The sequence below is a fragment of the Hordeum vulgare genome, chromosome 6H, assembly GCF_904849725.1.
Source record: "Hordeum vulgare subsp. vulgare chromosome 6H, MorexV3_pseudomolecules_assembly, whole genome shotgun sequence".
Taxonomy (NCBI): domain Eukaryota; kingdom Viridiplantae; phylum Streptophyta; class Magnoliopsida; order Poales; family Poaceae; genus Hordeum; species Hordeum vulgare.
Genome location: NC_058523.1, coordinates 180,628,964 through 180,653,009, shown reverse-complemented (window position 1 = coordinate 180,653,009; position 24,046 = coordinate 180,628,964). Strand labels below are relative to the sequence as shown.

Below are 24,046 nucleotides of genomic sequence, written 5' to 3'. Positions count from 1 at the left end.
ATCCACTATGTTCTGAGATTGATGTTACTACTACTTTGCCATGCTTAATGCTTGTCACTTGGGCCCGTGTGCCATGATTTCAGATCTGAACATAGTACGTTGTCGCCAATATATGTGTGTTCTTGATCCTATCTTGCAAGTTGTAGTCACCTACTATGTGTTATGACCCAGCAACCCCGAGTGACAATAGCCCAAACCACTCCCGGAGATGACCATAGTATGAGGAGTTCATGTATTCACCAAGTGTTAATGCGTTGGTCCGGTTCTTTATTAAAAGGAGAACCTTAATATCCTGTAGTTTCCATTAGGACCCCGCTTCCACGGGAGGGATGGACAATACATGTCATTCAAGTTCTTTTCCCTAAGCACGTATGACTACATATGGAATACATGCCTACATTAGATTGACGAACTGGAGCTAGTTACATATCTCTTCGTGTTATAACTGTTACATGATGAATAGCATCCGACATAATCATCCATCACCGATCCAATGCCTACGAGTTTTTCATACTGGTCCTTGCTACGTTACTTTGCAGCTACTACTATCACTGCTACTACTCTTACTCTGTTGCTACTGCTGTTACTTTGCTGCTACTATTGTCACTTTGTTGCTACTGGTTACTGTTGCTACTGCTGCTATCATACTACTTTGCTACTGATACTTTGTTGCAGATACTAAATCTTTTAGGTGTGGTTGAGAATATTCTATGGCTTCCCGTTGAGTTGAATCAATAAATTTGGGTTGAATACTCTACCCTCGAAAAGTGTTGTGATCCCCTATACTTGTGGGTTATCAAGACCTTTTTCTGGCGTCGTTGCCGGGGAAGCACAACTATATTCTCTTAGTCACTTGGGTTATCAAGACCTGCTGATCACTATGAGGAATCCTCTAGATCCAAGAACTAAAGTCTTGCCCTCAACTACGAGGACAGGTAAGGAACTACCATCTAGCTCTGCACTTGATTCACCTTCAGTTATGAGTAAGTTTGCGACACCACCTCCTGCTGGAAATCTAGATATGTCGCCTGTGATTAATGATGCTACTTCTGCTGCCCATGATGCTTATGATGATGCTATGCTTGATACTACTTTTCCACTAGGTTCCCTTGATGCACAAATTGCTAGAGTTGCTGCTAGATGTGATGATACTTCTGAAACTGCTGATACTATTGAAGTAGAGCCTGCTATTTTGCCTGCTAGAACTAGCTCTCCTACATATGAATTGCCTGATATGCTTGAGTGTTACGTTATGGAGGGAGAGATAGCTGAGGACTTTCTTGCTTGGAAGGATAGCTATGATGTTGAGAAATTACTGCTCAAGTGGAAAGAAAAATCTCTGAACGCTAGGATGAAATATGACCCGAAGTTTGCTACTTCGCCTATCTCTGACCGATAAGGATTATGAATTCTGTGTCGACCCTGAGTTAATCATTCTGGTCAAATGTGATCCTTTTCACGGTTATGAGTCTGAAACGGTTGTAGCCCATCTTACCAAACTGCACGATATAGCCACCCTATTCACTAATGAGGAAAAGATCTACCACTACTATATCCTCAAGCTATTTCCTTTCTCGCTAAAGGATGATGCTAAGACTTGGTTCACTTCTCTTGCTCCTAGTTGTGTGCGTAGCCCCTAGGATATGGTCTACTAGTTCTGTGAGAAATATTTCCCTGCCCATAAGAAGTAAGCTGCCTTGCAGGAAATATACAACTTTGTGCAAGTTGAAGAAGAGAGTCTCCCACAATCTTGGGGGAGGCTCGTCCAGCTACTGAATGCTTTGCCTGATCACCCTCATGAGAAGAATGAAATACTTGATATCTTCTATAATGGACTTACTAATGCTTCAAGAGACCACCTAGATAGTTGTGCTGGTTGTGTTTTTAGGGAACGAACTGTAGAACAAGCTGAGATCCTATTGAATAACATCTTTTGCAATGAGAATGCTTGGACTATTCCCGAACCACCTCCTAAGCCAACTCCGAAGAAAAGAGTTATTCTATTCCTCAGTCCTGAAGATATGCAAGAAGCTAAGAAGTCTATGAGAGAGAAAGGCATTAAATCTGAAGATGTCAAAAATCTACCACCTATCGAAGAGATCCATGGTCTTGATAACCCGATACAGGTAGTAGAAGTAAATTATCTGCGTAGGTTTGATGAGAGTGATATTCCTTGTGATAAACCTGCTAGCTTATGCCTGGATGAATTTGATAACTTTGTTACCAAACAACAGAGTTTCAATGATTATGTTAGCAGACAATTGGAACATAATGCTCATATGCTTAGTCATTTAAGTGCTTGTGTGGACAGAAATGTCAATGATCTTAAGCTCCTGAGTAAACATGCCTCTATGGTTACTACTCAGGTAGAACAAGTATTTAAGGCTCAAAATGACTTGCTCAATGAGTTGAATGACAATTCTGTCAGAGTCGTCACTAGAGGCGGTAGAATGACCCAGGAACCTATGTATCCTGAGGGTCATCCTAAGAGAATTGAACAAGATTCTCAAGGAGTTAGCACTGATGCACCTAGTCATCCTAGAAAGAAGAAGGAAGATGATAGGAACCTACACGCTGGCAACCTAGATGATGTTACACCTGAGAATCCAAACGATGTCTCTGTCTCCGATGCTGAAACACAATCTGGTGATGAACATGAGCCTAATGACAATATCAATAGCGATGTTCATGAAGATGCTCAACCTAGCAATGATAAGGATGTGGAGATTGAACCTGTTGATCTTGATAACCCACAGCCTAAGAATAGAAGATACGACAAGAATGACTTTGCTGCTAGGAAGCATGGTAAAGAAAGGGAACCATGGGTTCAGAAACCCATGCCCTTTCCTCCTAAACCATCCAAGAAAAAGGATGATGAGGATTTTGAGCGATTTGTTGAAATGATTAAACCTGTCTTTCTGCAAATGCATTTGATAGATATGCTCAAAATGTCTCCGTATGCTAAGTACATGAAGGATATTGTGACTAATAAGAGGAGGATACCTGAGGTTGAGATTTCCACCATGCTCGTTAACTATACCTTCAAGGGTGGAACTCCTAAGAAACTAGGTGATCCCGGAGTGCCCACTATACCTTGCTCCATTAAAGGTAACTACATTAGAACTGCTTTATGGGACTTTGGAGCCGGTGTTAGTGTTATGCCTCTCTCTCTCTTTATCATAGACTTGAGCTGGATAAGTTGACACCCACTGAAATCTCTCTGCAAATGGCCGACAAATCAACTACTTTCCCTATCGGCATTTTCAAGGATGTGCCTGTTGTGGTTGCTAACATTACTATCTTAATAGACTTTGTTATCCTGGATATTCCCGAGGATGATGCCATGGCGGTCATCCTTGGAAGATCCTTTCTAAACACTGCAGGGGTTGTTATAGATTGCAACAAAGGCAATGTCACTTTCCATGTCAATGGTAATGAGCTTACGGTGCACTTTCCGAAGAAACAATATCATGTACATTGCATCAATGCTATCGAAAAAACTTCGTCGATTCTTATTGGCAGCTTTGAATGCCCTATACCTCCTGTCAAGATGAAGTATGATTTGCTTGTTGGAAAGATACACATCCCTATTGAGGTGACCTAGTGACTATTCGAAAATTCTTCGTTTCCTTTTGCGATTCGAAAATTTTTGTCAAGGAGACTTGATCAACGTGATTGACGGATTTCTTTCGATGACCATGAGATGGATGGATCGAGGAGTCACAAACCTCTGTTCCGAGCTTTCACCTTCGGTTGCTTAGAAGAAAAATTATAGGTTTAGTTTAGTTTTCCCTGTTTTCTGTATTAGCGTACCATAGAAAAGTACCCCGAAAATAAAAGTTCTCCGAACGTCCTGAAAATCAAGTGTGATTTTTCTGGAATTTTTGAAAAATACTGAGACGAAGAGCTAGTCTGGGGGCTGCACCAGTGGGCCACAAGCCCTGGAGGTGCGGGCACCCCCTGGCCGTGCCTACCAGGCTTGTAGGGCCTACGTGCAACCCCTTCACTCATTCTAGATCTCATCTGCTTCTCCTACCACCAGAAAAAATCGTTTCACAGCTCAAACCCCTGTTCTTGCTCTTCTTGCTGGGGTTTTCGATCTTCTTGTGCGAAGCACCATTCGTCGAACTGTTTTGGGGAAATTACTCTTTGGTAAGTGACTCCTCCATTGGCCCAATTAGTTTTTGCTCTAGTGCCTTATACTTCGCGTATTTTTGCTGCCTTGCTGACCATGTTCTTGAGCTTTGCATGCTAATTTTAGCTGGTCCCAAGTAGTTTTGATGCGTAATATGGCCTCTAGGCACTTGTCGGAGTAGTTGCTACGAGTTTCGTTGAGCCTTATTCACTTTCCCTTAGAATCACTAAAATTTCATAAATTTTTGGAGATAGAAAAGGGCAAAGATGAGGAGGTTCTTAAGAGGCTCATCAAGCCGTGAACCCAAGGATGATGGAAGTGAGAAGAAACCCAAGTATCCGCTCCCTCGAGTCGCAGAAGTTCGAGCGTGCGAGTGTCCAAGCGATGTATTCTTACACAGCGCCGGACTTTATGAGGACTTTTATTACTTGGTGGAGAACGCAGGCCTTACCGCCTTCGTTGAAGATAAGTGTTCGCAATACCTCCTCCTCACTAATATCTTCGTACAAAGCTTGAACTTCTATCCGAGGAAGAATCCTCCTATGGTTGAGTTCAAACTTTATGATATCCCCCAGCGCATGTCGCTCCAGGATTTTTGCAATGTTTGCAAATTACCTTATGTTGGGGATATTCATGAACCTCGTCCACGGGACTTGGAAGCTTTCATCGATACTATTGTTGTAGGAGAGGAGAGAGGAGTGCCTTGCGCTAGAGCAGCTAGCATACATTTTCCCGTGCTTCGGTACTTCTCACTATTTGTGGGAAAATGTTTGATTGGCCGTGGGAGAGCTGGGTCCCTCAGTTCCCCAGATCTTGCGGTCTTGCGCGAAGCCCTTTATAATGATAAAACTTATAGCTTGGGCGCTATAGTATCTCAACGGTTGAACACGAATCGTTCTAAAGGCGTTGTCTATAGAGGTATCTATGCTACTCGTCTTGCTAGACATTTTGCGATACCTATTAGACTGGACGAGGAAGAAGAGATTCTTCTTCCCGAGAGATATCTAGATTATGATAGGATGGTTCGCCATGACTTTCTTGATAGATATATAAATAGAAGGATTATTTATAACCTGGTATTTAGTTAGGGTACTCGTGAGACTATTACTTTGCCTGCTCCTTCTTTGTTCAATCTTCATACGGGCAGGTACATTATTATGCCCTCGGACATCTACGCATATTGGGGCTTAGCCCAACCACAGGTGCCCGTGCCCGAGCCACCAGTCGAGTACGAGACGCCAGTTTATCCGTGGGAGCCAGAGGAGCTTACACAACAGTGGCATCCTCAGTCCACTCCATAGTACCCCAGAGCTAGTTATTTCCCTCCTTGGGAGTAGACCAACTTAGGCCAAAAGCCTAAGCTTGGGGGAGTACGTGTTTCTCACCGGCTTTAAATTCTTGCTTATGCTTTCACTTTGTTATTCGGTGTTCAAACTTTGCCACTGTATCATCCATGCTAGTTTATTTATTTTTCTCGTTTTCTTTTCGTGTGTCTGTCTAGTTTGAGAAAACCCAAAAAGAATTTCCTATTCTTCTTTTGCTTGTTGGGAGCTTTCCCGTGTAAATAGCTTTCTTTTTCTTTGGGTCAATGTAGAAGACCATGGTTACAATGTTTCGTGGCTCTCGCAAGCATATCTGTTTGTCTATCAAAGAGCCATATTACTTTGTCTTCTCCTTTGTGTTTGCTTGCAGATTCCAGCTTAGTCCAATGCATGTTGACGGGCAACTATTCCTGACTTGATGCCTCCCCGGCAACGGTGCCAGAAAAGAGTTGCTTCCAGTTGCTCAACAATTAGCAATTGTCTTGCAATGTCCCACCAGCGTGTGGGATCGCGGCAGTTTTCGAGGGTAGAGTATTCAACCCAAATTTGTTGGTTCGCACGACGGGAAGTGAAAGAATATTCTCAAGTATTATCAGCTGAATGTGTCAGATTCAACCACACCTGAAAGATTACTGTATGCACGCAAATTAGTACGATAGCAACGGTGCCAGAAACGATCTAGTGACAAGGCAGACTATTCCTAACGGTTGTATCAATGGCGCCAGAAAAGTATTGTAGCAGGTAGCAGCAGTGTAACGAGTAAAAGCAGGTAACAGTAGTAGCAACAGTAGTGGCAGCAGCAGCAAGACAAAGCAAGTAACGGTAGCATCAGGTAAAAGTAGCAGCAACAGTAGTAACGGCAGAGCAAGTAACAAAGTAGTGGGACAAACTCGTAGGCAAAGGATCGGTGATTTGTTGGATGACATTCATCATGCAACAGTTATAAAACGGAGAGATATGTGACTAGCTCCTGTTCGTTGATGTGATGTAGGCATGCATTCCGTGTGTAGTCATACGTGCTTTGGGAAAACAACTTGCATGACATCTATTGTCCATCCCTCCCGTGGCAGCGGGGTCCAAATGGATACTACGGGATATTAAGATTCTCCTTTTAATAATGAAACGGACCAACGCATTAGCACTTGGTGAACACATGAACTCCTCAAACTATGGTCATCACCGGGAGTGGTTCCGGTTATTGTCACTCCGGGATTGCCGGATCATAACACATAGTAGGTAACTACAACTTGCAAGATCGTATCTCAAACACACATATATTGGTGACAACATAATAATTTCAGATCTGAATTCATGGCACTCGGGCCCTAGTGACAAGCATTAAGCATGGCAAAGTAGAAGCAACATCAATCTCAGAACATAATGGATACTAGGGATCAATCCCCATCTAAACTAACTCGATTACATGATAGATCTCATCCTACTCATCACCGCCCAGCGATCCTATGAATTGATTACTCACGAACGATGAAGAGCTTCATGGAATTGGAGAGGGAAGAAGGTTGATGATAACGATGGCGACGATCTCCTTGATCCGGAGTAAAAAACGGACTCCAGATCTGCTCTTCAGGGCAAGAACGGGGATGTGGCGGTGCCTCTGGATCGTGAAACGTGATGAAATCTTCTCTCCTGATTTTTTCCGGGACAAAAGGGAATAAATAGCGCTGAAATTGGGGGCGGCAGAGCCACGTGGGCCTCACAAGCCTGGTCATCACGACCAGGGGGGAGGCCGCGGCGACAGGGCTTGTGGCCCACTAGCCCGTCCCCTCCGATGGATCTTTGCGGAGGTATTTTTCATATTTTTCAGAAATATTCTCCGTAAATTTTCAGGATGTTCAGAGAACTTTCTTTTCTGCACAAAAAACAACACCATGGCAATTCTGCTGAAAACAGCGTGACTCCGGGTTAGTTCCATTCAAATCATGCAAATTATAGTCCAAAACAAGGGCAAAAGAGTTTGGAAAAGTAGATACGATGGAGAAGTATCAACTCCCCAAGATTAAAACATTGCTTGTCCTCAAGCAACTTAGTTGACAAACTGAAAGAGAAAGAAAAACTTTGACAAACTCTGTTTGATCTTGTTGTTGCAACTATGTCTTACTCATAACCAGAATTTCAGCAAGATCACAAGTTAACCACATAAGCAAGTGACACAAAGGTCTCACGGTAAACTAATATCAATGGCATAATTAGCTAGCGAGCAAATAATAAAGAGTGTCAGATACCAACAATTCAATCAAAACAAGCATGAAGCAATATGAATAGGTGGTATCTCGCTAGCTCTTTCCGAGACCGCAAAACATAAATGGAGAGCACTTTCAAAGATCAAGGGCTGACTAAACATTGTAATTCATAGCAACAAAGATCCAGCCATAGTCATACTCAATATCAATCAAAAGCAAAGCATAAAAATGATAGAGGTGCTCTCTAATTGGTGCTTATATAACAAAAGGATGACTCAACAGGAAAATAAATAGACAGGCCCTTCGCAGAGGGAAGCATTGATTTGCAGAGGTGCCAGAGCTCAAGCTTTGAAAACAGAGATAATAATTTTGGGTGGCACACTTTCATTGTCAACGCAATGACCAAGAGTTCTCAATATCTTCCAAGCTACTCATGTTATAGGCGGTTCCCAAACAGAAAAGTAAAGTTTTTACTCCCCCACCACCAATCAATCACAATCCACGGCTAGCCGAATCCTCGGGTACCGTCCATACTAACATCAATCCGGGGGGAGTCTTGTTTTACAGTTATGTTTTCGATTTAAGCGTGGAACTGGGCATTCCAATTAGTGGCCCCTTTCTTGTGAATGACAGTGAATAAACACATGTCGAGGATAACACGCCTAACATGGAAGATACCAATAGCCCCCAGTCACCACATGAGCAGTCCGGGCAAGCAAAACAGATTATTTCATGAAGGTTTAGAGAATAGCACATGCAAATTTACTTGGAACGGCAGGTAGATACCGCAAATAGGTAGGTATGGTGGACTCTCATGGAAAAACTTTTGGGTTTAAGGAAGTGAATGCGCAAGTAGTATTCCGCTAAGTACAAGTGAAGGCTAGCAAAAGACTAGGAAGCGACCAACTAGAGAGCGACAACAGTCATCAAGATGCAATGAGTTTGACTAACATTGAGTGCAAGCATGAGCAGGATATAAATCACGATGAACACGAACATCATAGAGGCTATGTTGATTTTGTTTCAACTACATGCATAAACATGCGCCAAGTCAAGCCACTTGAATCATTCAAAGGATAATACCATCCTATCATACTACATCATAGTCATCTCAAAATCTATGTTGGCATTCAAGACAAACCATTATACGCTCTAGCTAATTAAGCATGGCATCACAAACTATGATCTCTAAGTTGTCATTGCAAACATGGTTCTCTCTCTTCAAAGTTGAATCTAGGATGACAAGCTAGTCATATTTACAAAAACAAAATAGATAGAGTTCATATCAGCTTTTCCAGTCTCAGTCACTTCGACATATATCATCATTATTGCCTTTCACTTGCATGATCGAACGATGTGAACAATAATAAGAGTGCTCGTGCATTGGACTAAGCTGAATTTATAGGCAAACACAAAGGAGAAGACAAAGTAATATGGCTCTTTGAACGCTAAACAGGTATGCATGCGAGAGCCACTAAACGTTGTAACCAATATCTTCTACCTTGACCCAAAGAAAAAGAAAACTATTTACATGAGAAAGCTCCCAACAAGCAAAAGAAGAAAGGAAAATCTTTTTCGGTTTTCTCAGAAGGACAGAAAACAAGAAAACAAAAATAAACTAGCTTGGATGATACAGTGGCAAAGTGTGAACACCGGCTACCAAAGTGAAAGCATAAGAAAGAACGTAAACTCGGTGAGAACACGTACTCCCCCAAGCTTAGGCTTTTGGCCTAAGTTGGTCTACTCCCAAGGATGGTCCTGGCGAAACCCAAAATCATAATCAGGGTTATACGGGAGCGCTGCAGCCACTGCCTGAATAGCTGCCTCACGGAGATTTGCAGCCTTCGCCTCCCTCTCATACTCCTTTGCCTCTCCTCCGATTATGTAATATCTCTGTTTTACCTGAAAGTCAAAGAAAGCAGGAGCACGAAGGGTAATATGGAAAACACGATGCCGGTTAAATATCAATCGGTGTAGGAGGGATTCATCATCCCTATCAAAGAACTTGTAGCATGTCATAGCGACGCGGTCAAGGAAAGCTGTATGGAGCGGGGGATCTCCTACGCGGATGGGTACTCCAAGAAAATTTGCTATGCGAGTGGCATAGATCCTGCCAAAGAAATCCCCATCAATAGCATTCTTATTCAGCCTCCTTGCTATAATAGCTCCCATGTTGAAACTTTTGTCACCCGTCACTGCGCTCTTAAGGATACTAAGGTCGGATGCGCATAGGTGACAATGTTCAACCTTGTCATTAATGCATCTACCTATGAAGAGGGCCAAGTAGTGCAAGGCAGGGAAATGAATGCTTCCTATGGTAGCTTGCGCGATGTCTCGAGTTTCTCCAACAGTTATACTAGAGACAAAATCTCTAACCGAAGACTTAGCAGGATCATTAAGACTACCCCCATCGGGTATCTTACAAATCCTATTGAAATCCTCCAAATCCATGGTGTAGGATTTATCATACAGATCAAACAGTATGGATGAGTCATGGCCAACTGAAAATTTAAATCTACGCATGAAAGAGGCAGTGAGCATAGCATACTTTTCACATTTATCTCAGAGGAATTCTTCTAACCCGGCATTGCGGACAAGTGTATCAAACTCATCCTTGAAGCCTGCTTCGATCATGAACTCATCGAAAGTCCATTCTAATGGTTGTACCGGTGCATCCCTTAGTTGATAAGGATCGGGATCCCGAATAGAAAGACGGGGACCCTTCTTACTTGAGGATCCACCATGAAACTTCCTCCTGAACATAATTTATTTTTGCTGAAATTTTTGAAGTTCAAGAGAAAAGTGAATAAAGACCAACCACACCTTGTAGCAACTACTCCTACTAGTGCCTAGAGACCGTATCACGCGCTAAAACTACTTGGGACCAGCTAAAATCAACATTTCAAGCTCAAGAACAGGGCCACCAAGGTAGCAAGAATACGCGAAGGATAAAGCACTAGAGTAGAAACTAATTGGACCAATGGAGGAGTCACTTACCAAGGAGTAATTTCCCCAAAACGGCTCAGAGAATGGTGCTTTGAGCAAGGAGATCGAAAATCATAGCCAAATGAGCAAAAACGCGGGTTTGAGCTGCGAACCGATTTTTTCTAGAGGTAGAAGAAGAGGATGGGATCTCGAATGAGTGGAGGGGGTCCTTGTGGGCCCCACAAGCTTGGTGGCCGCCGCTAGGGGGGAAGCCGCGGCGACAGGGCTTGTGGCCCACTGGTGTGGCCCGAGGCCAGCTCTCAGTCCCAGTATTTTTCAAAAAATCCAGAAAAAAATCATATTTGATTTTCAGGACCATCGTAGAACTTTTATTTTGGGGTACTTTTCTCCGGGACGCAATAACAGGAAACAGGGAAATCTAAACTAAATCTATCATTTTTCTTCTAAGCAACAGAAAGTGAAAGCTTAAAATAGAGGTATGTGACTCTTTGATTCATCCATTTCATGGTCATCGAAAGAAATCCGTCAATGGGGTTGATCAAATCCTCATGACAAAACCTTTTCAAATCGCAAAAGGAAACGGAGAATTGTCGAATAGCCACTAAGTCACCTCAATGGGGATATGAATCTCCCCAACAAGCAAATCGTACTTCATCTTGACACGAGGAATAGGGCATTCAAAGCTCCCAATAAGAATCGATGAAATTTTTTCGATAGCATTGATGCAATGTACATGGTATTGTTTCTTCAGAAAGTGCACTGTATGGTCATTACCATTGACATCGAAAGTGACATTGCCTTTGTTGCAATCTATAACAGCCCTTGTAGTGTTTAAAAATGGTCTTCCGAGGATGACAACCATGGTATCATCCTCAGGAGTATACAAGATAACGAAGTCTGTTAAGATAGTGGTGTTAGCAACCACAGGCACATCCTCGCAAATGCCGACAGGGAAAGCAGTTGATTTGTCGGCCATTTGCAGAGAAATGTCAGTGGGTGTCAACTTATCCAGTTCAAGTCTATGATAAAGTGAGAGAGGCATAACACTGACACCGGCTCCAAGGTCACATAAGGCAGTTCTTACGTAGTTTCCTTTAATGGAGCAAGGTATAGTGGGCACTCCGGGATCACCAAGTTTCATAGGAGTTCCACCTTTGAAAGTGTAATTGGCAAGCATGGTGGAGATCTCAAGATCTGGTATCTTCCGTTTACTAGTCATGATATCTTTCATGTACTTGGCATATGGAGACATTTTGAGCATATTAATTAAGTGTATCTACAGAAAGACGGGTCTCAACATTTCATTAAAGCGCTCAAAATCCTCATCATCCTTTTTCTTGGATGCCTTAGGAGGAAAGGGCATAGGTCTCTGAACCCATGGCTCCCTTTCTTTACCATGCTTCCTAGAAGTGAAGTCATTCTTATCGTATCTCTTAGGTTGTGGGTTATCAGGATTAACCGTAGGTTCAATCTCCACATCCTTATCATTGCTAGGTTGAGCATTATTATGAACATTGTTGTCCATACTGTCACCAGGTTCATGTTCATCACCAGATTGTATTTCTGCATTAGACGCATAAATATCATTTGGTTCTTCAGGTGTGACAGTATTTGGTGAACTGACATGTAGGTTTCTATCATCCTTCTTCTTATTCTTACGATGACTGGATGTATCAGCATTAATTCGTTGAGAATCTTGATCAATTCTCTTAGGATGGCCTTCAGGATACAAAGGTTCCTGAGTCAGTTTGCCTCCTCTAGTAATGACTCTAACAGAGTTGTCATTTAATTCATTGAGCAAGTCATTCTGAGCCTTAAGTACTTGTTCTACCTGAGTAGTAATCATAGAGGCATGTTTACTCAGAAGCTTCAGATCATTGACATTTCTCTCTACACAAGCACTTAAATGACTAAGCATACGAGTACTTTGTTCCAATTGTCTGCTAACATAATCATTGAAACTATGTTGTTTGGCAACAAAGTTTTCAAATTCATCAAAGCATAGGCTAGCAGGTTTGTCAAAAGGAACATCACATTCATCAAACCTACGCGGAGAATTTACTTCTACTACCTGTATCGGGTTATCGAGACCATGGGTCTCTTCGATGGGCGGTAGATTTTTGACTTCTTTAGATCTAATGCCTTTCTCTTGCATAGATTTCTTGGCTTCCTGCATATCTTCGGGACTGAGGAATAGAATACCACTTTTCTTAGGAGTTGTCTTAGGAGGTGGTTTGGGAATAGTCCAAGCATTATCATTGATCAAGATGTTATTCAGTAGAATCTCAGCTTGTTCTATAGTTCATTCCCTAAAAGCACAACCGACACAACTATCTAGGTGGTCTCTAGATGCATCGGTAAGTCCGTTATAGAAGATATCAAGTATCTCGTTCTTCTTAAGAGGGTGATCAGGCAAAGCATTCTGTAGCTGGATGAGCCTCCCCCATGCTTGTGGGAGACTCTCTTCTTTGAGTTGAGCAAAGTTGTATATTTCCTGCAAGGCAGCTTGCTTCTTATGGGCAGGGAAATATTTCTCACAGAAGTAATAGACCATATCCTGGGGACTACTCACGCATCCAGGAGAAAGAGAAGTGAACCAAGCTTTAGCGTCATCCTTTAGAGAGAAAGGAAACAACTTAAGGATATAGTAGTAGCGGATCTTCTCCTCACTAGTGAAAAGGGTGGCTATATCGTGTAGTTTGGTAAGATGGGCTACGACCGTCTCAGACTCATAACCGTGGAAAGGATCAGATTCGACTAGAAAGATTATCTCAGGGTCGACAGATAATTCATAATCCTCATCGGTGATAAAGATAGGTGAAGTGGCAAACTTCGGGTCGTATGTCATCCTAGCTTTCAGAGATTTTTCCTTCCACTTGAGAAGTAATTTCTCAGCTTCATAGGCATCCTTACACACAAGAAAATCCTCATCTATCTCTCCCTCCATAACATAACCCTCAGGTATATCAGGCAATTCATATCTAGGAGAGCTATATCTAGCAGGATCAAAAGCAGGTTCTATCTCAATAGTATCGACAGTTTCAGAAGCATCATGAGCATTGGCAGTAAATCTAGCAATATGAGCATCAAGGAATACCCCTAGTGGCATATCTGGCAAAGTAGTATCTCTAGCAGTATCAGGCATAGCATCTCTAGCAGTATCAAGCATAACATCAACAGGCAGAATAGCATCTCTAGCATCATCAGGAAAAGCAGTATCAGGCATAGCATCTGTAGCAGTATCAGGCATAGCATCTCTAGCAGTATCAAGCATAGCGTCAACACGCAAAATAGCATCTCTAGCATCATCAGGCAAAGCAATATTAGGCATAGCATCTCTAGCAGTATCAGGCATAGTAGCATCATAAGCATCATCAAGCACAGGCGACATATCAAGATTTCTAGCAGGAGGTGGTGTCGCAAACTTGTCATAACTTAAGGTGAATCAAGTGCAGAGCTAGATGGCAGTTCCTTACCTCCCCTTGTAGTTGAGGGCAAAACTTTGGTTCTTGGATCTTTCAGATTCTTCATAGTGATCAGCAGATTTAAATCCCAATTGACTCAGAGAATATAGCTATCCTTCCCCGACAACGGCCCTAGAAGAATCTTGTTGACGAGCAACTATTCCTGACTTGATGCCTCCCTGGCAACGGTGCCAGAAAAGAGTTGCTTCCAGTTGCTCAACAATTAGCAATTGTCTTGCAATGGCCCACCAGCGTGTGGGATCGCGCCAGTTTTCGAGGGTAGAGTATTCAACCCAAATTTGTTGATTCGCACGACGGGAAGTGAAAGAATATTCTCAAGTATAAGCAGCTGAATGTGTCAGATTCAACCACATCTGAAAGATTAGTGTCTGCAAGCAAAGTAGTATGATAGCAACGGTGCCAGAAACGATCTAGTGACATGGATTGATGGTGGTATGGACGGCATCCGAGTATTCGGCTAGTCGTGGAGTGTGATTGATCGGTGGTGGGGGAGTCAAAACTTTACTTTTCTGTTTGGGAACCGCCTATAGCACTACTAGGAAAAGGGCTATAGATATTATAAACACTAATGGCGCACCAGACAAGTAGTGCGCCACTAATATATAGTAGTGGCGCAATATGTGCAGGTCTGCCATTAGTGTGATGGACACTAATGGCGCACCACACACTCGGTGCGCCACTACTATATTTTTTTTTGCAAAACTACTAATGGCGCACCACCAGCTGGTGCGCCATTAGTAACCAGGGTTACTAATGGCGCATCTGTTGGTGGTGCGCCACTACTATAATCTTTTTTTGGCAAAAGTACTAATGGCGCACCAGAGCTGGTGCGCCATTAGTAACCAGGGTTACTAATGGCGCATCTGTTGGTGGTGCGCCACTACTATAATTTTTTTTACAAAACTACTAATGGCTCACCACCAGCTGGTGCGCCATTAGTAACCCTGGTTACTAATGGCGCACCAGCTGGTGGTGCGCCATTAGTAGTTTGGCAAAACAAATCTCCCTGCCACCCACGACCCCAAACCGAGCAAGCCCTCTCTCGCCCTCATCCTCCCTCCCCCGTCATGAACCACCACCGCCGCCAGGGTCTCCATGCTCCTCTCCTCCTCGTCCTCAGCCAACTCCTCGGCGCGCAGGGTCTCCTCCTCGACCGACCTCGCCGACGACCACCAGTCAGACGCGCAGCAGCAGCAGCAGGCCGACGATCCGGTCGCGTAGGTCGACCAGTTCCTCTCGTCCTCCTCTTCTCCTCTGCTCCTCCATCGGTCGGCCGGCCAGGGAGATGGACGACGACTACGTCTCTCGCCTGCTCGCGGGCACCGCGGGGCTCGACTTCGGCGTGCCGGGCCTCAACGCCAGCTTCTTCGAGACGCTCTGCAGCGTCGGCGGCGAGGGCGCCGCCGGGCTCGCCTCCATGTTCGGGGACAGGGCGGCCGGGATGCACGGCTTCGGAAACGGCGGCCAGTTCGGGCCCGCGGAGGGGGGTGGCGGGGAGCTCGCCGCTGCGTCCCGGGAGGGCTCCTCCGTCTTCGACCCGGCGTGGGCGTACGACGCGAATGCCAAGAAGTGGAAGGCGCCCGCCGCGGGCGCCGCCAAGGGCAAGGAGGTCGCGGCCACCTTCGCCAAGGTGTGCTCTGTTTCCATGGACTTTTTTGTCTTCCGGTTGTTGAGAAAATTCTGCCCTGCATTAGCTTGCTGGTTGGTTAAGGTTCTACCTGAAGGTGACGCCGGAATTTGGTTTGCAGATGGGGAGGCGACGGGGCCGGACTTGAAGAAATGCAAAATTGAGGACGAGACGGTGAGGCCCAAGGTGGAGGTGGAGGCGGCCGCGGCCAGCGACGGGTCGGCCGGCGGGGAGAGGGGCCGGAAGCAGGCCAAGGGCAAGGGCTCCAAGTCCAAGCAGCCGGCGGCGGACAAGCCGCCCAGGGACTACGTCCACGTCCGGGCCAGGAGAGGCCAGGCCACCGACTGCCACAGCCTTGCTGGGAGGGTAATACTTCTACTGAAATTTTACTCTCACACGTCTCTTTTAGCTGTCTGAATGAAAAGTTGTCAGTACAATTTTTTACTCGTTGTCCTCAATTGTGGTTCATACAACAGGTTAGAAGAGAAAAGATCACCCTCAAGATGAAGATGCTCCAGACAAGTGTACTCGTTGTGTCCAGCGCTCGTTGCTTTGCTATTTCTGCTGATTGAAAAGCATGTATTGGCATTTTTTTGTTTCAATGCGATTTCGTTGCAGGCTCTGCGTGATAAGAAATTGAAAGGGCATCTCGCTGGAAAAGAGAAGCTAATCGGAATATCTGCCAAAGCTGCTGCGCAGGCTAAAAACGTGCGGTAGTGTGGATTTGGTATAGAATGTCTCTGAATTTGTTGCGGCAAACACTTATAAATAGCTGAATAACAGTGAGCATGATACGATGGAATCTGGTATTTTGTACTGTTGAATTACTACAATATGGTACTCTATCATATAGCTCATCTTTAGTTTCCGAATGGTCTTTAGCTGTTCACTGGCATAATGTGGATCTGTTTGGATGAAGTAATGGACTTATATTTATAGGATTTACCCCACATGTTTAGTGTGACATGGGTTTATCTGGTGTTCTTCCCAAAGAGGTGCGAGTCAATGTAAGATCGCTTGGTATTTTTCGTATGTATCTACTGTGTAGGAAGTAAAATTACTGTATTGGTGATACACTTTTTGGAGTTTTTTTAGGTTATTTCAAACTACCTCATGAGTAACGATCGACATATCTACTCCCTCCATCCGGCATTACTTGTCGCACAAATGAATAAAAAAGGATGCATCTAGAACTAAAATACATCTAGATACATCCATTCTTGTGACAAGTATTTCCGGACGGAGGGAGTATTATTTTTGTGCCTCTTTGATGGACTATTGCATAAACTTATGGTGCTTATTGGCAGCAATATACCACTGGACCCTTTGAAATTTCCTGTTGTATCTTTTTTTACCTTATGCTTCCTGATCTTCGTACTTAACATATTTCGAATTTGACTTTTGCAAACATGGGAGACTTTCAATTTTACTGATTTGTTGCTAACTCAATTTGCAGTGGTTTTTACCTATTGAGGGGGGCTACTTGGAGCCAGAAGGTTTGGAAAAGACATAGATATACACAGCAAGAGCTTGGTAGTAGCATTGACATTTTGAGTTCAAGAAAACCATTCGATATGATCTTACCTGGTAAATCTGTAATTGTTTTGTGTTCTCTGAAGCTGTCCGACAATTGTTACATGATCCAGTACCAATAAAAACTACATACAATACAGATGTTGATGTGAAACACCATTGATGATACTTATGTTCTTGTGTGGTACAGTTAGCTGATTAGCATTTCCAAATTCAAGTATTTTATTTCCTAATACTTATTTGGTTTGTCTTTGCAAGACTTATACTCTTCTTATTGTGTACATAGAGTTATTGACACTATTAGAATTTTGTCATTAAACAGTTTTACTTATATGAATGATGAGAGGCGAGTGTTTTTCTGTGCTTGTATGTTCTGACAGATATATATCTTATATCTATATTGCCCCATTGATGAATGCTGAGTATCAACTTCCCTTATAATTTATGAAAATCGTAAGGGAGCTAACTAGCTTTTTTTATGCAGAACTTGGTCCTTATACTCTAGAATACACCTCCAATGGTCGCTACATGATAGTAGGTGGGCGAAAAGGTCATATTGGTATGATGGATATGTTGAGTATGGATCTCATCAAAGAGTTTCAGGTCAGCTCACAGTATTTTAGTAGTTTTCCCAGCATGTTGGATGTTTGCAACACATTCACCATTTGAAGTTTAGTGCTTTTCTAAAAAATTAAGCTGGCAAGATTCGTCTAGTATGATCATAAGTGCTTAGTCAAAATGCAGTTGTAATAAAAGTGCGTGCCTTCCATGCAACCAAAAAACTAACAGTTGATGGAAGGTGTGGATGTTGGGGGCGGGGAACTAGATCTAGTTGATTTTTGCCATCTCATTTGGTTTGATTGGTAGCGGCAAAATTCAGATCAAATAGGCAGAGTTCAGTTTACTTTTGTCCTAAGAAACTGAAAAGTCCTCACAAAGTTTTCCATTGCCTCCCTGTCGGGATTTTTATGCATATTTACTGCAATGGTTTCCAAGGTTCAAAAAGGGACAGTGCGCTAGGCGGGCGATGGGCCTAGGCGGGCACCTGGAACCTGGCATTAAGTATGCAATTGGACACCTGAGCCCAGCACATTGCATATGAGTGCTAGAATTACACAGAGCAGAGTGAGGGAGAAGTGAAGCTGGAGTTACGGTTCAGATCATTGCAGCACGAGCGTGAAGTTTCACAGTCGCCACAGCAGCGAGCCTCCATGCCGTGACTGTAGGGGGAGTATGGTGTCCGGGAAGATGATGTTCGCATGTCATGTATATGGGGATTTCTGGCTCGTGTGGAACCAGCTTTACCAAGCCATCTAGGCATCCATCTAAAACATTCATGTGTCCCTAACATCCACATATCTGCTATTTATGGGTTGCCCCCATGCATGTCCTTCTTCTGCTTCACGAGGGTGCCTTCGCTTCGTAATTCTCCTCGCACCGCAGCCACTCCTCTTCTAGGTGAAGAGCTGCCGCTCCTCATATCACCGTCGCCTCTTTAATCATATTCTCATTTTCATTACAAGGACATACATATCCTTTTTTGACTGAATTTTTATGACAAGTTTCCTCACTGTTGAATGGCCATTTCAGGTATATGCAAAGATTTGATCCTGGATTTGGTTTTAATGGAGGTGCGTACACCATTCAACCTTTGTATGCTCCTGCTGTTACCTACAACACTAGGTTCCCCCAGCTTGGGTCGCCACAAATGTCTCCTGTTCCTGTTGAATAGTAGCAGCCTCATCCAATGGCTCAACACATGCCTGGGCCCTGGTCGCCGGCTCAATCACCTAATGCAGTTGGCTACAGGCCTCCAGATGGTGTTATGCCACCCTACAGTCCTGGTCAAGCTGGTGCTCCTGTCAGGTCGTCTGTTTTCATGCATGCTTCCCAGCAATATGCTATGCCTTCACGCCCAGGAGTCACGTTTGTACATCTAAAGGATTCTATGCGACCATCTGCACAGGTCCGTGTTTTCTCCTATCAGTCGTGTACTGAGTTGATTTCCTGGAGTAATCTTTTGATAGAGGTGGATTGTACAAATTAATACTACCACACCGATGTTCTGTGCGTTCCATTGGTTCCTACTAACCATGATATATTATTGTTATACTATTCCTGCCTATGACTGTTTTACTTCTTTTTATATTTTTGGCATATTCTCTTCAAGTAAGCCAACTTTTGTTTTTGCTCCCAATGTTCAGTGATAGATATTTTTTTAACCATTTTAGTTTTATGTTTGGAGATGTAAAAATGTTAGCTAGCCGGTATACACTATGCGGTCGTATCTATGAGGGTGGAAAGTGGGAAATGTGTGCATGAAACTTCTTATAAATTTGGGTCATAATACACCATGTCGCCTATAAACATTGATAAAATCGAACACATCTTACTGTCTTGTCAGTTGTCATGTACGATTTGTTGTCCAACACATAAAGTAGTAGTGGCCTAAGGGGGGTCAGTAATTATGCTTTTCTCTTTCTGAAAGCTCTTTAGATGATTTCTTTATTGTAGAGGTTCTCCCAAAATATGCATTTGTTTCACAATGTTAGTTTTTCTTTCAAAGTGATTTCATCGTGTCGTACGCTAATTTGAACTAGCACAAATTCCTGCCGGAGCATAATTTGTTCCTCACCTTTCCGCAACAGGTGGAAGAAGACGAGGACAGGGGTAGCAGGCAAAGGACGCGAATGTGATTCTCCACGCACGGCTTCAGTAACATGCTTGGTGTCGATGATGTTGTACTTTAGATAATTTTGCCTGTCTTTCTCGTGATGACCGTATCTCTCTTCTATGTGATGGTAGTTTAGATGATTGATACCGACTTGTAATGTGAAGACAAACTCGCTACTCGCGGTCTCGAGACTTGTAATGTTCAAACTTTGTTCGGTATTTTAAATTCGGAGACTAATATGATGAATTGTATTCGGAGACTAATCTTCTATTGTATTCGATAAATCTTTTGTTTATATGTTGTGCTCTCTATATTCTATGCAATAATATGTTTTGTAATCTGTGCAAATATCAGAAAAATAAAATAAATACCTAATATTCATACTAATGGCGCACCACTCAGCACTTTAGTGGTGCACTACAAAAGCACACTAGCGGCGCATCATCAACTAGTGCGCTATTGGTAAGCTAGAGAACATGGGTAAATATGGCCCTGGGAGGCATACTAATGGTGCACCATGAGTTATACTAATGGAGCACTTCCCTGGTGCACCATTAGTATACCAGATACTAATGGCGCACCATGAGCTATACTAATGGCGCACTTCTTGGTGCGCCATTAGTATACCAGATACTAATGGCGCACCATAAGCTATACTAATGGCGCACTGCCTGGTGCGCCAGGCAGTGCGCCATTAGTATACCAGATACTAATGGCGCACCTGTGGTGCGCCAATAGTAAAAAAATCTAATGGCGCGATGCTAGTGGCGCACCTATAGTGCGCCATTAGTAGCCAAAATAGGTGCGCCACTAGCAGGCCTTTTCCTAGTAGTGTAGCATGTGTAGCGTGGAAGATGGTGAGAACTCTTAGTCACTGCGTTGACAATGAAATCATGCCACCCAAAATTATTATCTCTATTTTCAAAAGCTCGAGCTCTAGCACCTCCGCAAAGCAATGCTTCCCTCTACGAAGGGCCTGTCTATTTATGTTCCTGTTGAGTCATCCTCCTCTTACAAAAGCACCAATTAGAGAGCACCTCTGTCATTTTTATGCTTTTCTTTTAACTGTGTTGAGTATGACTGTGACTGGATCTTCTTTGCCATGAATTACAATGTTTAATCAGCCCTTGGTCTTTGAAGGTGCTCTGCATTTATGTTTTGCGGTCTCACAAAAAGCTAGCGAGACACCATCTATTCATATTGCTTCATGATTGTTTTGATTGAAGTGTTGACGTTTGAGACTTATTATTATTTGCTCGCTAGTTGATTATGCTATTGATATGAGTTTACCGTGAGATCTAGATGTCATTTGCATTTGTGGTTTGCTTATGATCTTGCTGAAATTCTGGTTATGAGTTAGACATAGTTGCAACAACAAGATCAAACGGAGTTCGTAAAAGTTTTTCTTTTGTCTCTTTCAGTTTGTGAACTGAATCGCTTGAGGACATGCAAGGCTTTAAGCTTGGGGGAGTTCATACGTCTGCGTCGTATCTACTTTTCCAAACACTTTTGCCCTTGTTTTGGACTCTAATTTGCATGATTTGAATGGAACTAACCCGGACTAACGCTGTTTTCAGCAGAATTGCCATGATGTTGTTTTTGCGCAGAAATAAAAGTTCTCGGAATGACCTGAAAATTTGCGGAGCATTTTTGTGGAATATATGAAAAATACTGGCAGAAGAATCAGCGGAGGAAGTGGAGCTGTGATTCCACAAGCCCACCAGGCGCGCCCCCCCTTGGCCGCGCCTGGCAGGCTTGTGGGCTCCACAACGCTCCACCGCCTCCAAATCCAGCTCTATTTAGTCTGTTTCGTCCGGAAAAAAATCAAGGAGAAGAGTTCATCGCGCTTTACGATACGGTAGTGCCCCCACCTCCTGTTCTTCATCTGGAGGGCACATCTGGAGTCCGTTCTGGGCTCCGGAGAGGGGAAATCGTCGCCATCGTCATCACCAACCTTCCTTCATCGCTAATTCAATGATGCTCTTCACCATTCGTGAGTAATCTCATCGTAGGCTTGCTGGACGGTGATTGGTTGGATGAGATCTATAAATTAACCGAGTTAGTTTGACGGGGATTGATCCCTAGTATCCACTATGTTCTGAGATTGATGTTGCTACTAATTTGCCATGCTTAATGCTTGTCACTAGGTCCCGAGTGCCATAATTTCAGATCTGAATCTATTATGTTGTTGCCAATATATGTGTGTTCTTGATCCTATTTTCCAAGTTGTAGTCACCTACTATGTGTTATGACCCGGCAACCCTGGAGTGACAATAGCCGGAACCACTCCCGGAGATGACCATAGTATGAGGAGTTCATGTATTCACCAAGTGTTAATGCGTTGGTCCGGTTCTTTATTAAAAGGAGAACCTTAATATCCTGTAGTTTCCATTAGGACCCCTCTGCCACGGTTGGGATGGACAATAGATGTCATGCAAGTTGTTTTCCCTAAGCACGTATGACTACATACGGAATACATTCCTACATTAGATTGACGAACTGCAGCTAGTTACATATCTCTCCATGTTATAACTATTACATGATGAATAGCATCCGGCATAATCATCCATCACCGATCCAATGCCTACGAGTTTTTCCTACTCGTCCTTGCTACGTTACTTTGTCGCTACTGCTGTCACTGCTGCTACTGTTACTCTGTTGCTACTGTTGTCACTTTGTTGCTACTAGTTATTGTTGCTACTGCTGCTATCATACTACTTTGCTACTGATACATTGCTGCAGATACTAAATCTTTCAGGTGTGGTTGAATTGACAACTCAACTGCTAATACTTGAGAATATTCTTTGGCTTCCCCTTGAGTCGAATCAATAAATTTGGGTTGAATACTCTACCCGCGAAAACTGTTGCGATCCCCTATACTTGCAGGTTATTAGTGTGCAATTTTGATCTCAAACGAGAGTACCATGTTGTGGGAGCTTGCTGCAACCCATAGAGAGATTTGTCAAGGCTGCATACATGAAAAGGTTTATCCTTGTCTTCAAACCCATTAGGTTGCTTAATATACAATACCTCTTCCAGAACACCATGAAGAAACACATTCTGCAGATCTAGCTGTTTGAGACTCCAACCTCTCGATACAGAGCTAAAAGTGTCCTCATAAAAGTATCCTCATAATCAATGCCATGCCTTTGCTTGAAGCCCTTAGCAACAAGTCTGGCTTTGTAGCGATCTATAGTTCCATCTGATTTTTTCTTTATTCTGAACACCCATTTGCAATCAACCAAATTTTTACCTCGCTGTGCATGAACAAGATGTCACATTTCGTTTTTCTAAAGTGCATGGAATTCTTCTTCCATAGCTTGTCTCCACTTTGGATCCGTACTTGCTTCACGGAATGTACTCGGTTCACATGTTGCACAAGCCAAACCAAATTTAAGCTTGTAATTTGTGTGTTGAATTACCCCTGATTTTAGCTGAGTGAGTGGTGGAGTCGGTGTAGGAGATCCAGTCGCAGAAGGAGGTGCAGATGATCCCTCGCTATGATCCAGAGCCAGTGATGCCGAGGAGCATCGGGTAGCACCTGTGCCAGGGGGCTCCGGATCATCTATGATGATGCAAGCTAGCGAGGGCGCGGTAGCTAGAGAAGCGGGAGGCGCAGAGGATCCCGGGATTGCAGAAGTGCCCGCATGCAGGGGCCGTGGACACCGCCGGACGTAGACAAGTGGCGCCGCACCAAACCGATTGGTCGGTCCGGCAGGCCCGTGCGCGGGAGACACCGATTCCCCACGGGTGATCGTGTCACCAGGGTTGCACTCTACACGAGGCGGTGAGCCCGAGGAGGATTCGGTCGGTGGTGCCTGAACTGATCCCGAGGAAGATTCAGGACCAGCCCTTCTGTCCGAGAGGAGACACATGAAATGATGACCATTGGGGCGACTTTGTGAGGTGTTGTGCATCGCAGTTTCAAGTGCTGCTTCAAACCCTATTGCTGCAGGATTACAAACTTCATCCCCATGATATGAAGGGTTAGATACATGATCAGTTCAATTGTTATCCCCAAGAAAAAAATTGTGAGACGAGCAAGAAGAAGAAGGATTTCCTGCTTTAGTAATTAAAGTGCCGGTGTTTGGATGGAGATTTGCAAAAGGGAAGACAAATTCAT

The 24,046-nt window shown here is 43.6% G+C and overlaps 1 protein-coding gene and 1 long non-coding RNA gene across 2 annotated transcripts; both read left to right on the top strand.

Moving 5' to 3' along the window:
• Nucleotides 1-15,374: 15,374 nt before the first annotated feature.
• LOC123405276 (transcription factor BHLH089-like) lies at nucleotides 15,375-16,433 on the top strand. The gene is made up of 4 exons (XM_045099027.1): nucleotides 15,375-15,728; nucleotides 15,846-16,082; nucleotides 16,193-16,240; nucleotides 16,335-16,433. Exons 1-4 carry the CDS (start codon nucleotides 15,375-15,377, stop codon nucleotides 16,431-16,433), a joined length of 738 nt encoding a protein of 245 aa, XP_044954962.1.
• A 784-nt stretch (nucleotides 16,434-17,217) lies between these two features.
• Nucleotides 17,218-18,896, top strand: LOC123404091. The gene is made up of 3 exons (XR_006611623.1): nucleotides 17,218-17,303; nucleotides 17,734-17,852; nucleotides 18,840-18,896. It is a non-coding gene; the product is annotated as an uncharacterized LOC123404091 (long non-coding RNA).
• The last annotated feature ends 5,150 nt before the right edge of the window (nucleotides 18,897-24,046 follow it).

What these genes read in the sequence shown, in the direction of transcription:
- LOC123405276 (XM_045099027.1), top strand. Translation starts at nt 15,375, where the DNA reads ATGGACGACGACTACGTCTCTCGCCTGCTCGCGGGCACCGCGGGGCTC. An exon ending in CCTTCGCCAAGGTGTGCTCT is followed by an intron (nt 15,729 to 15,845) that starts GTTTCCATGGAC and finishes GCAGATGGGGAG; the next exon opens with GCGACGGGGCCGGACTTGAA. An exon ending in GCCACAGCCTTGCTGGGAGG is followed by an intron (nt 16,083 to 16,192) that starts GTAATACTTCTA and finishes TTCATACAACAG; the next exon opens with GTTAGAAGAGAAAAGATCAC.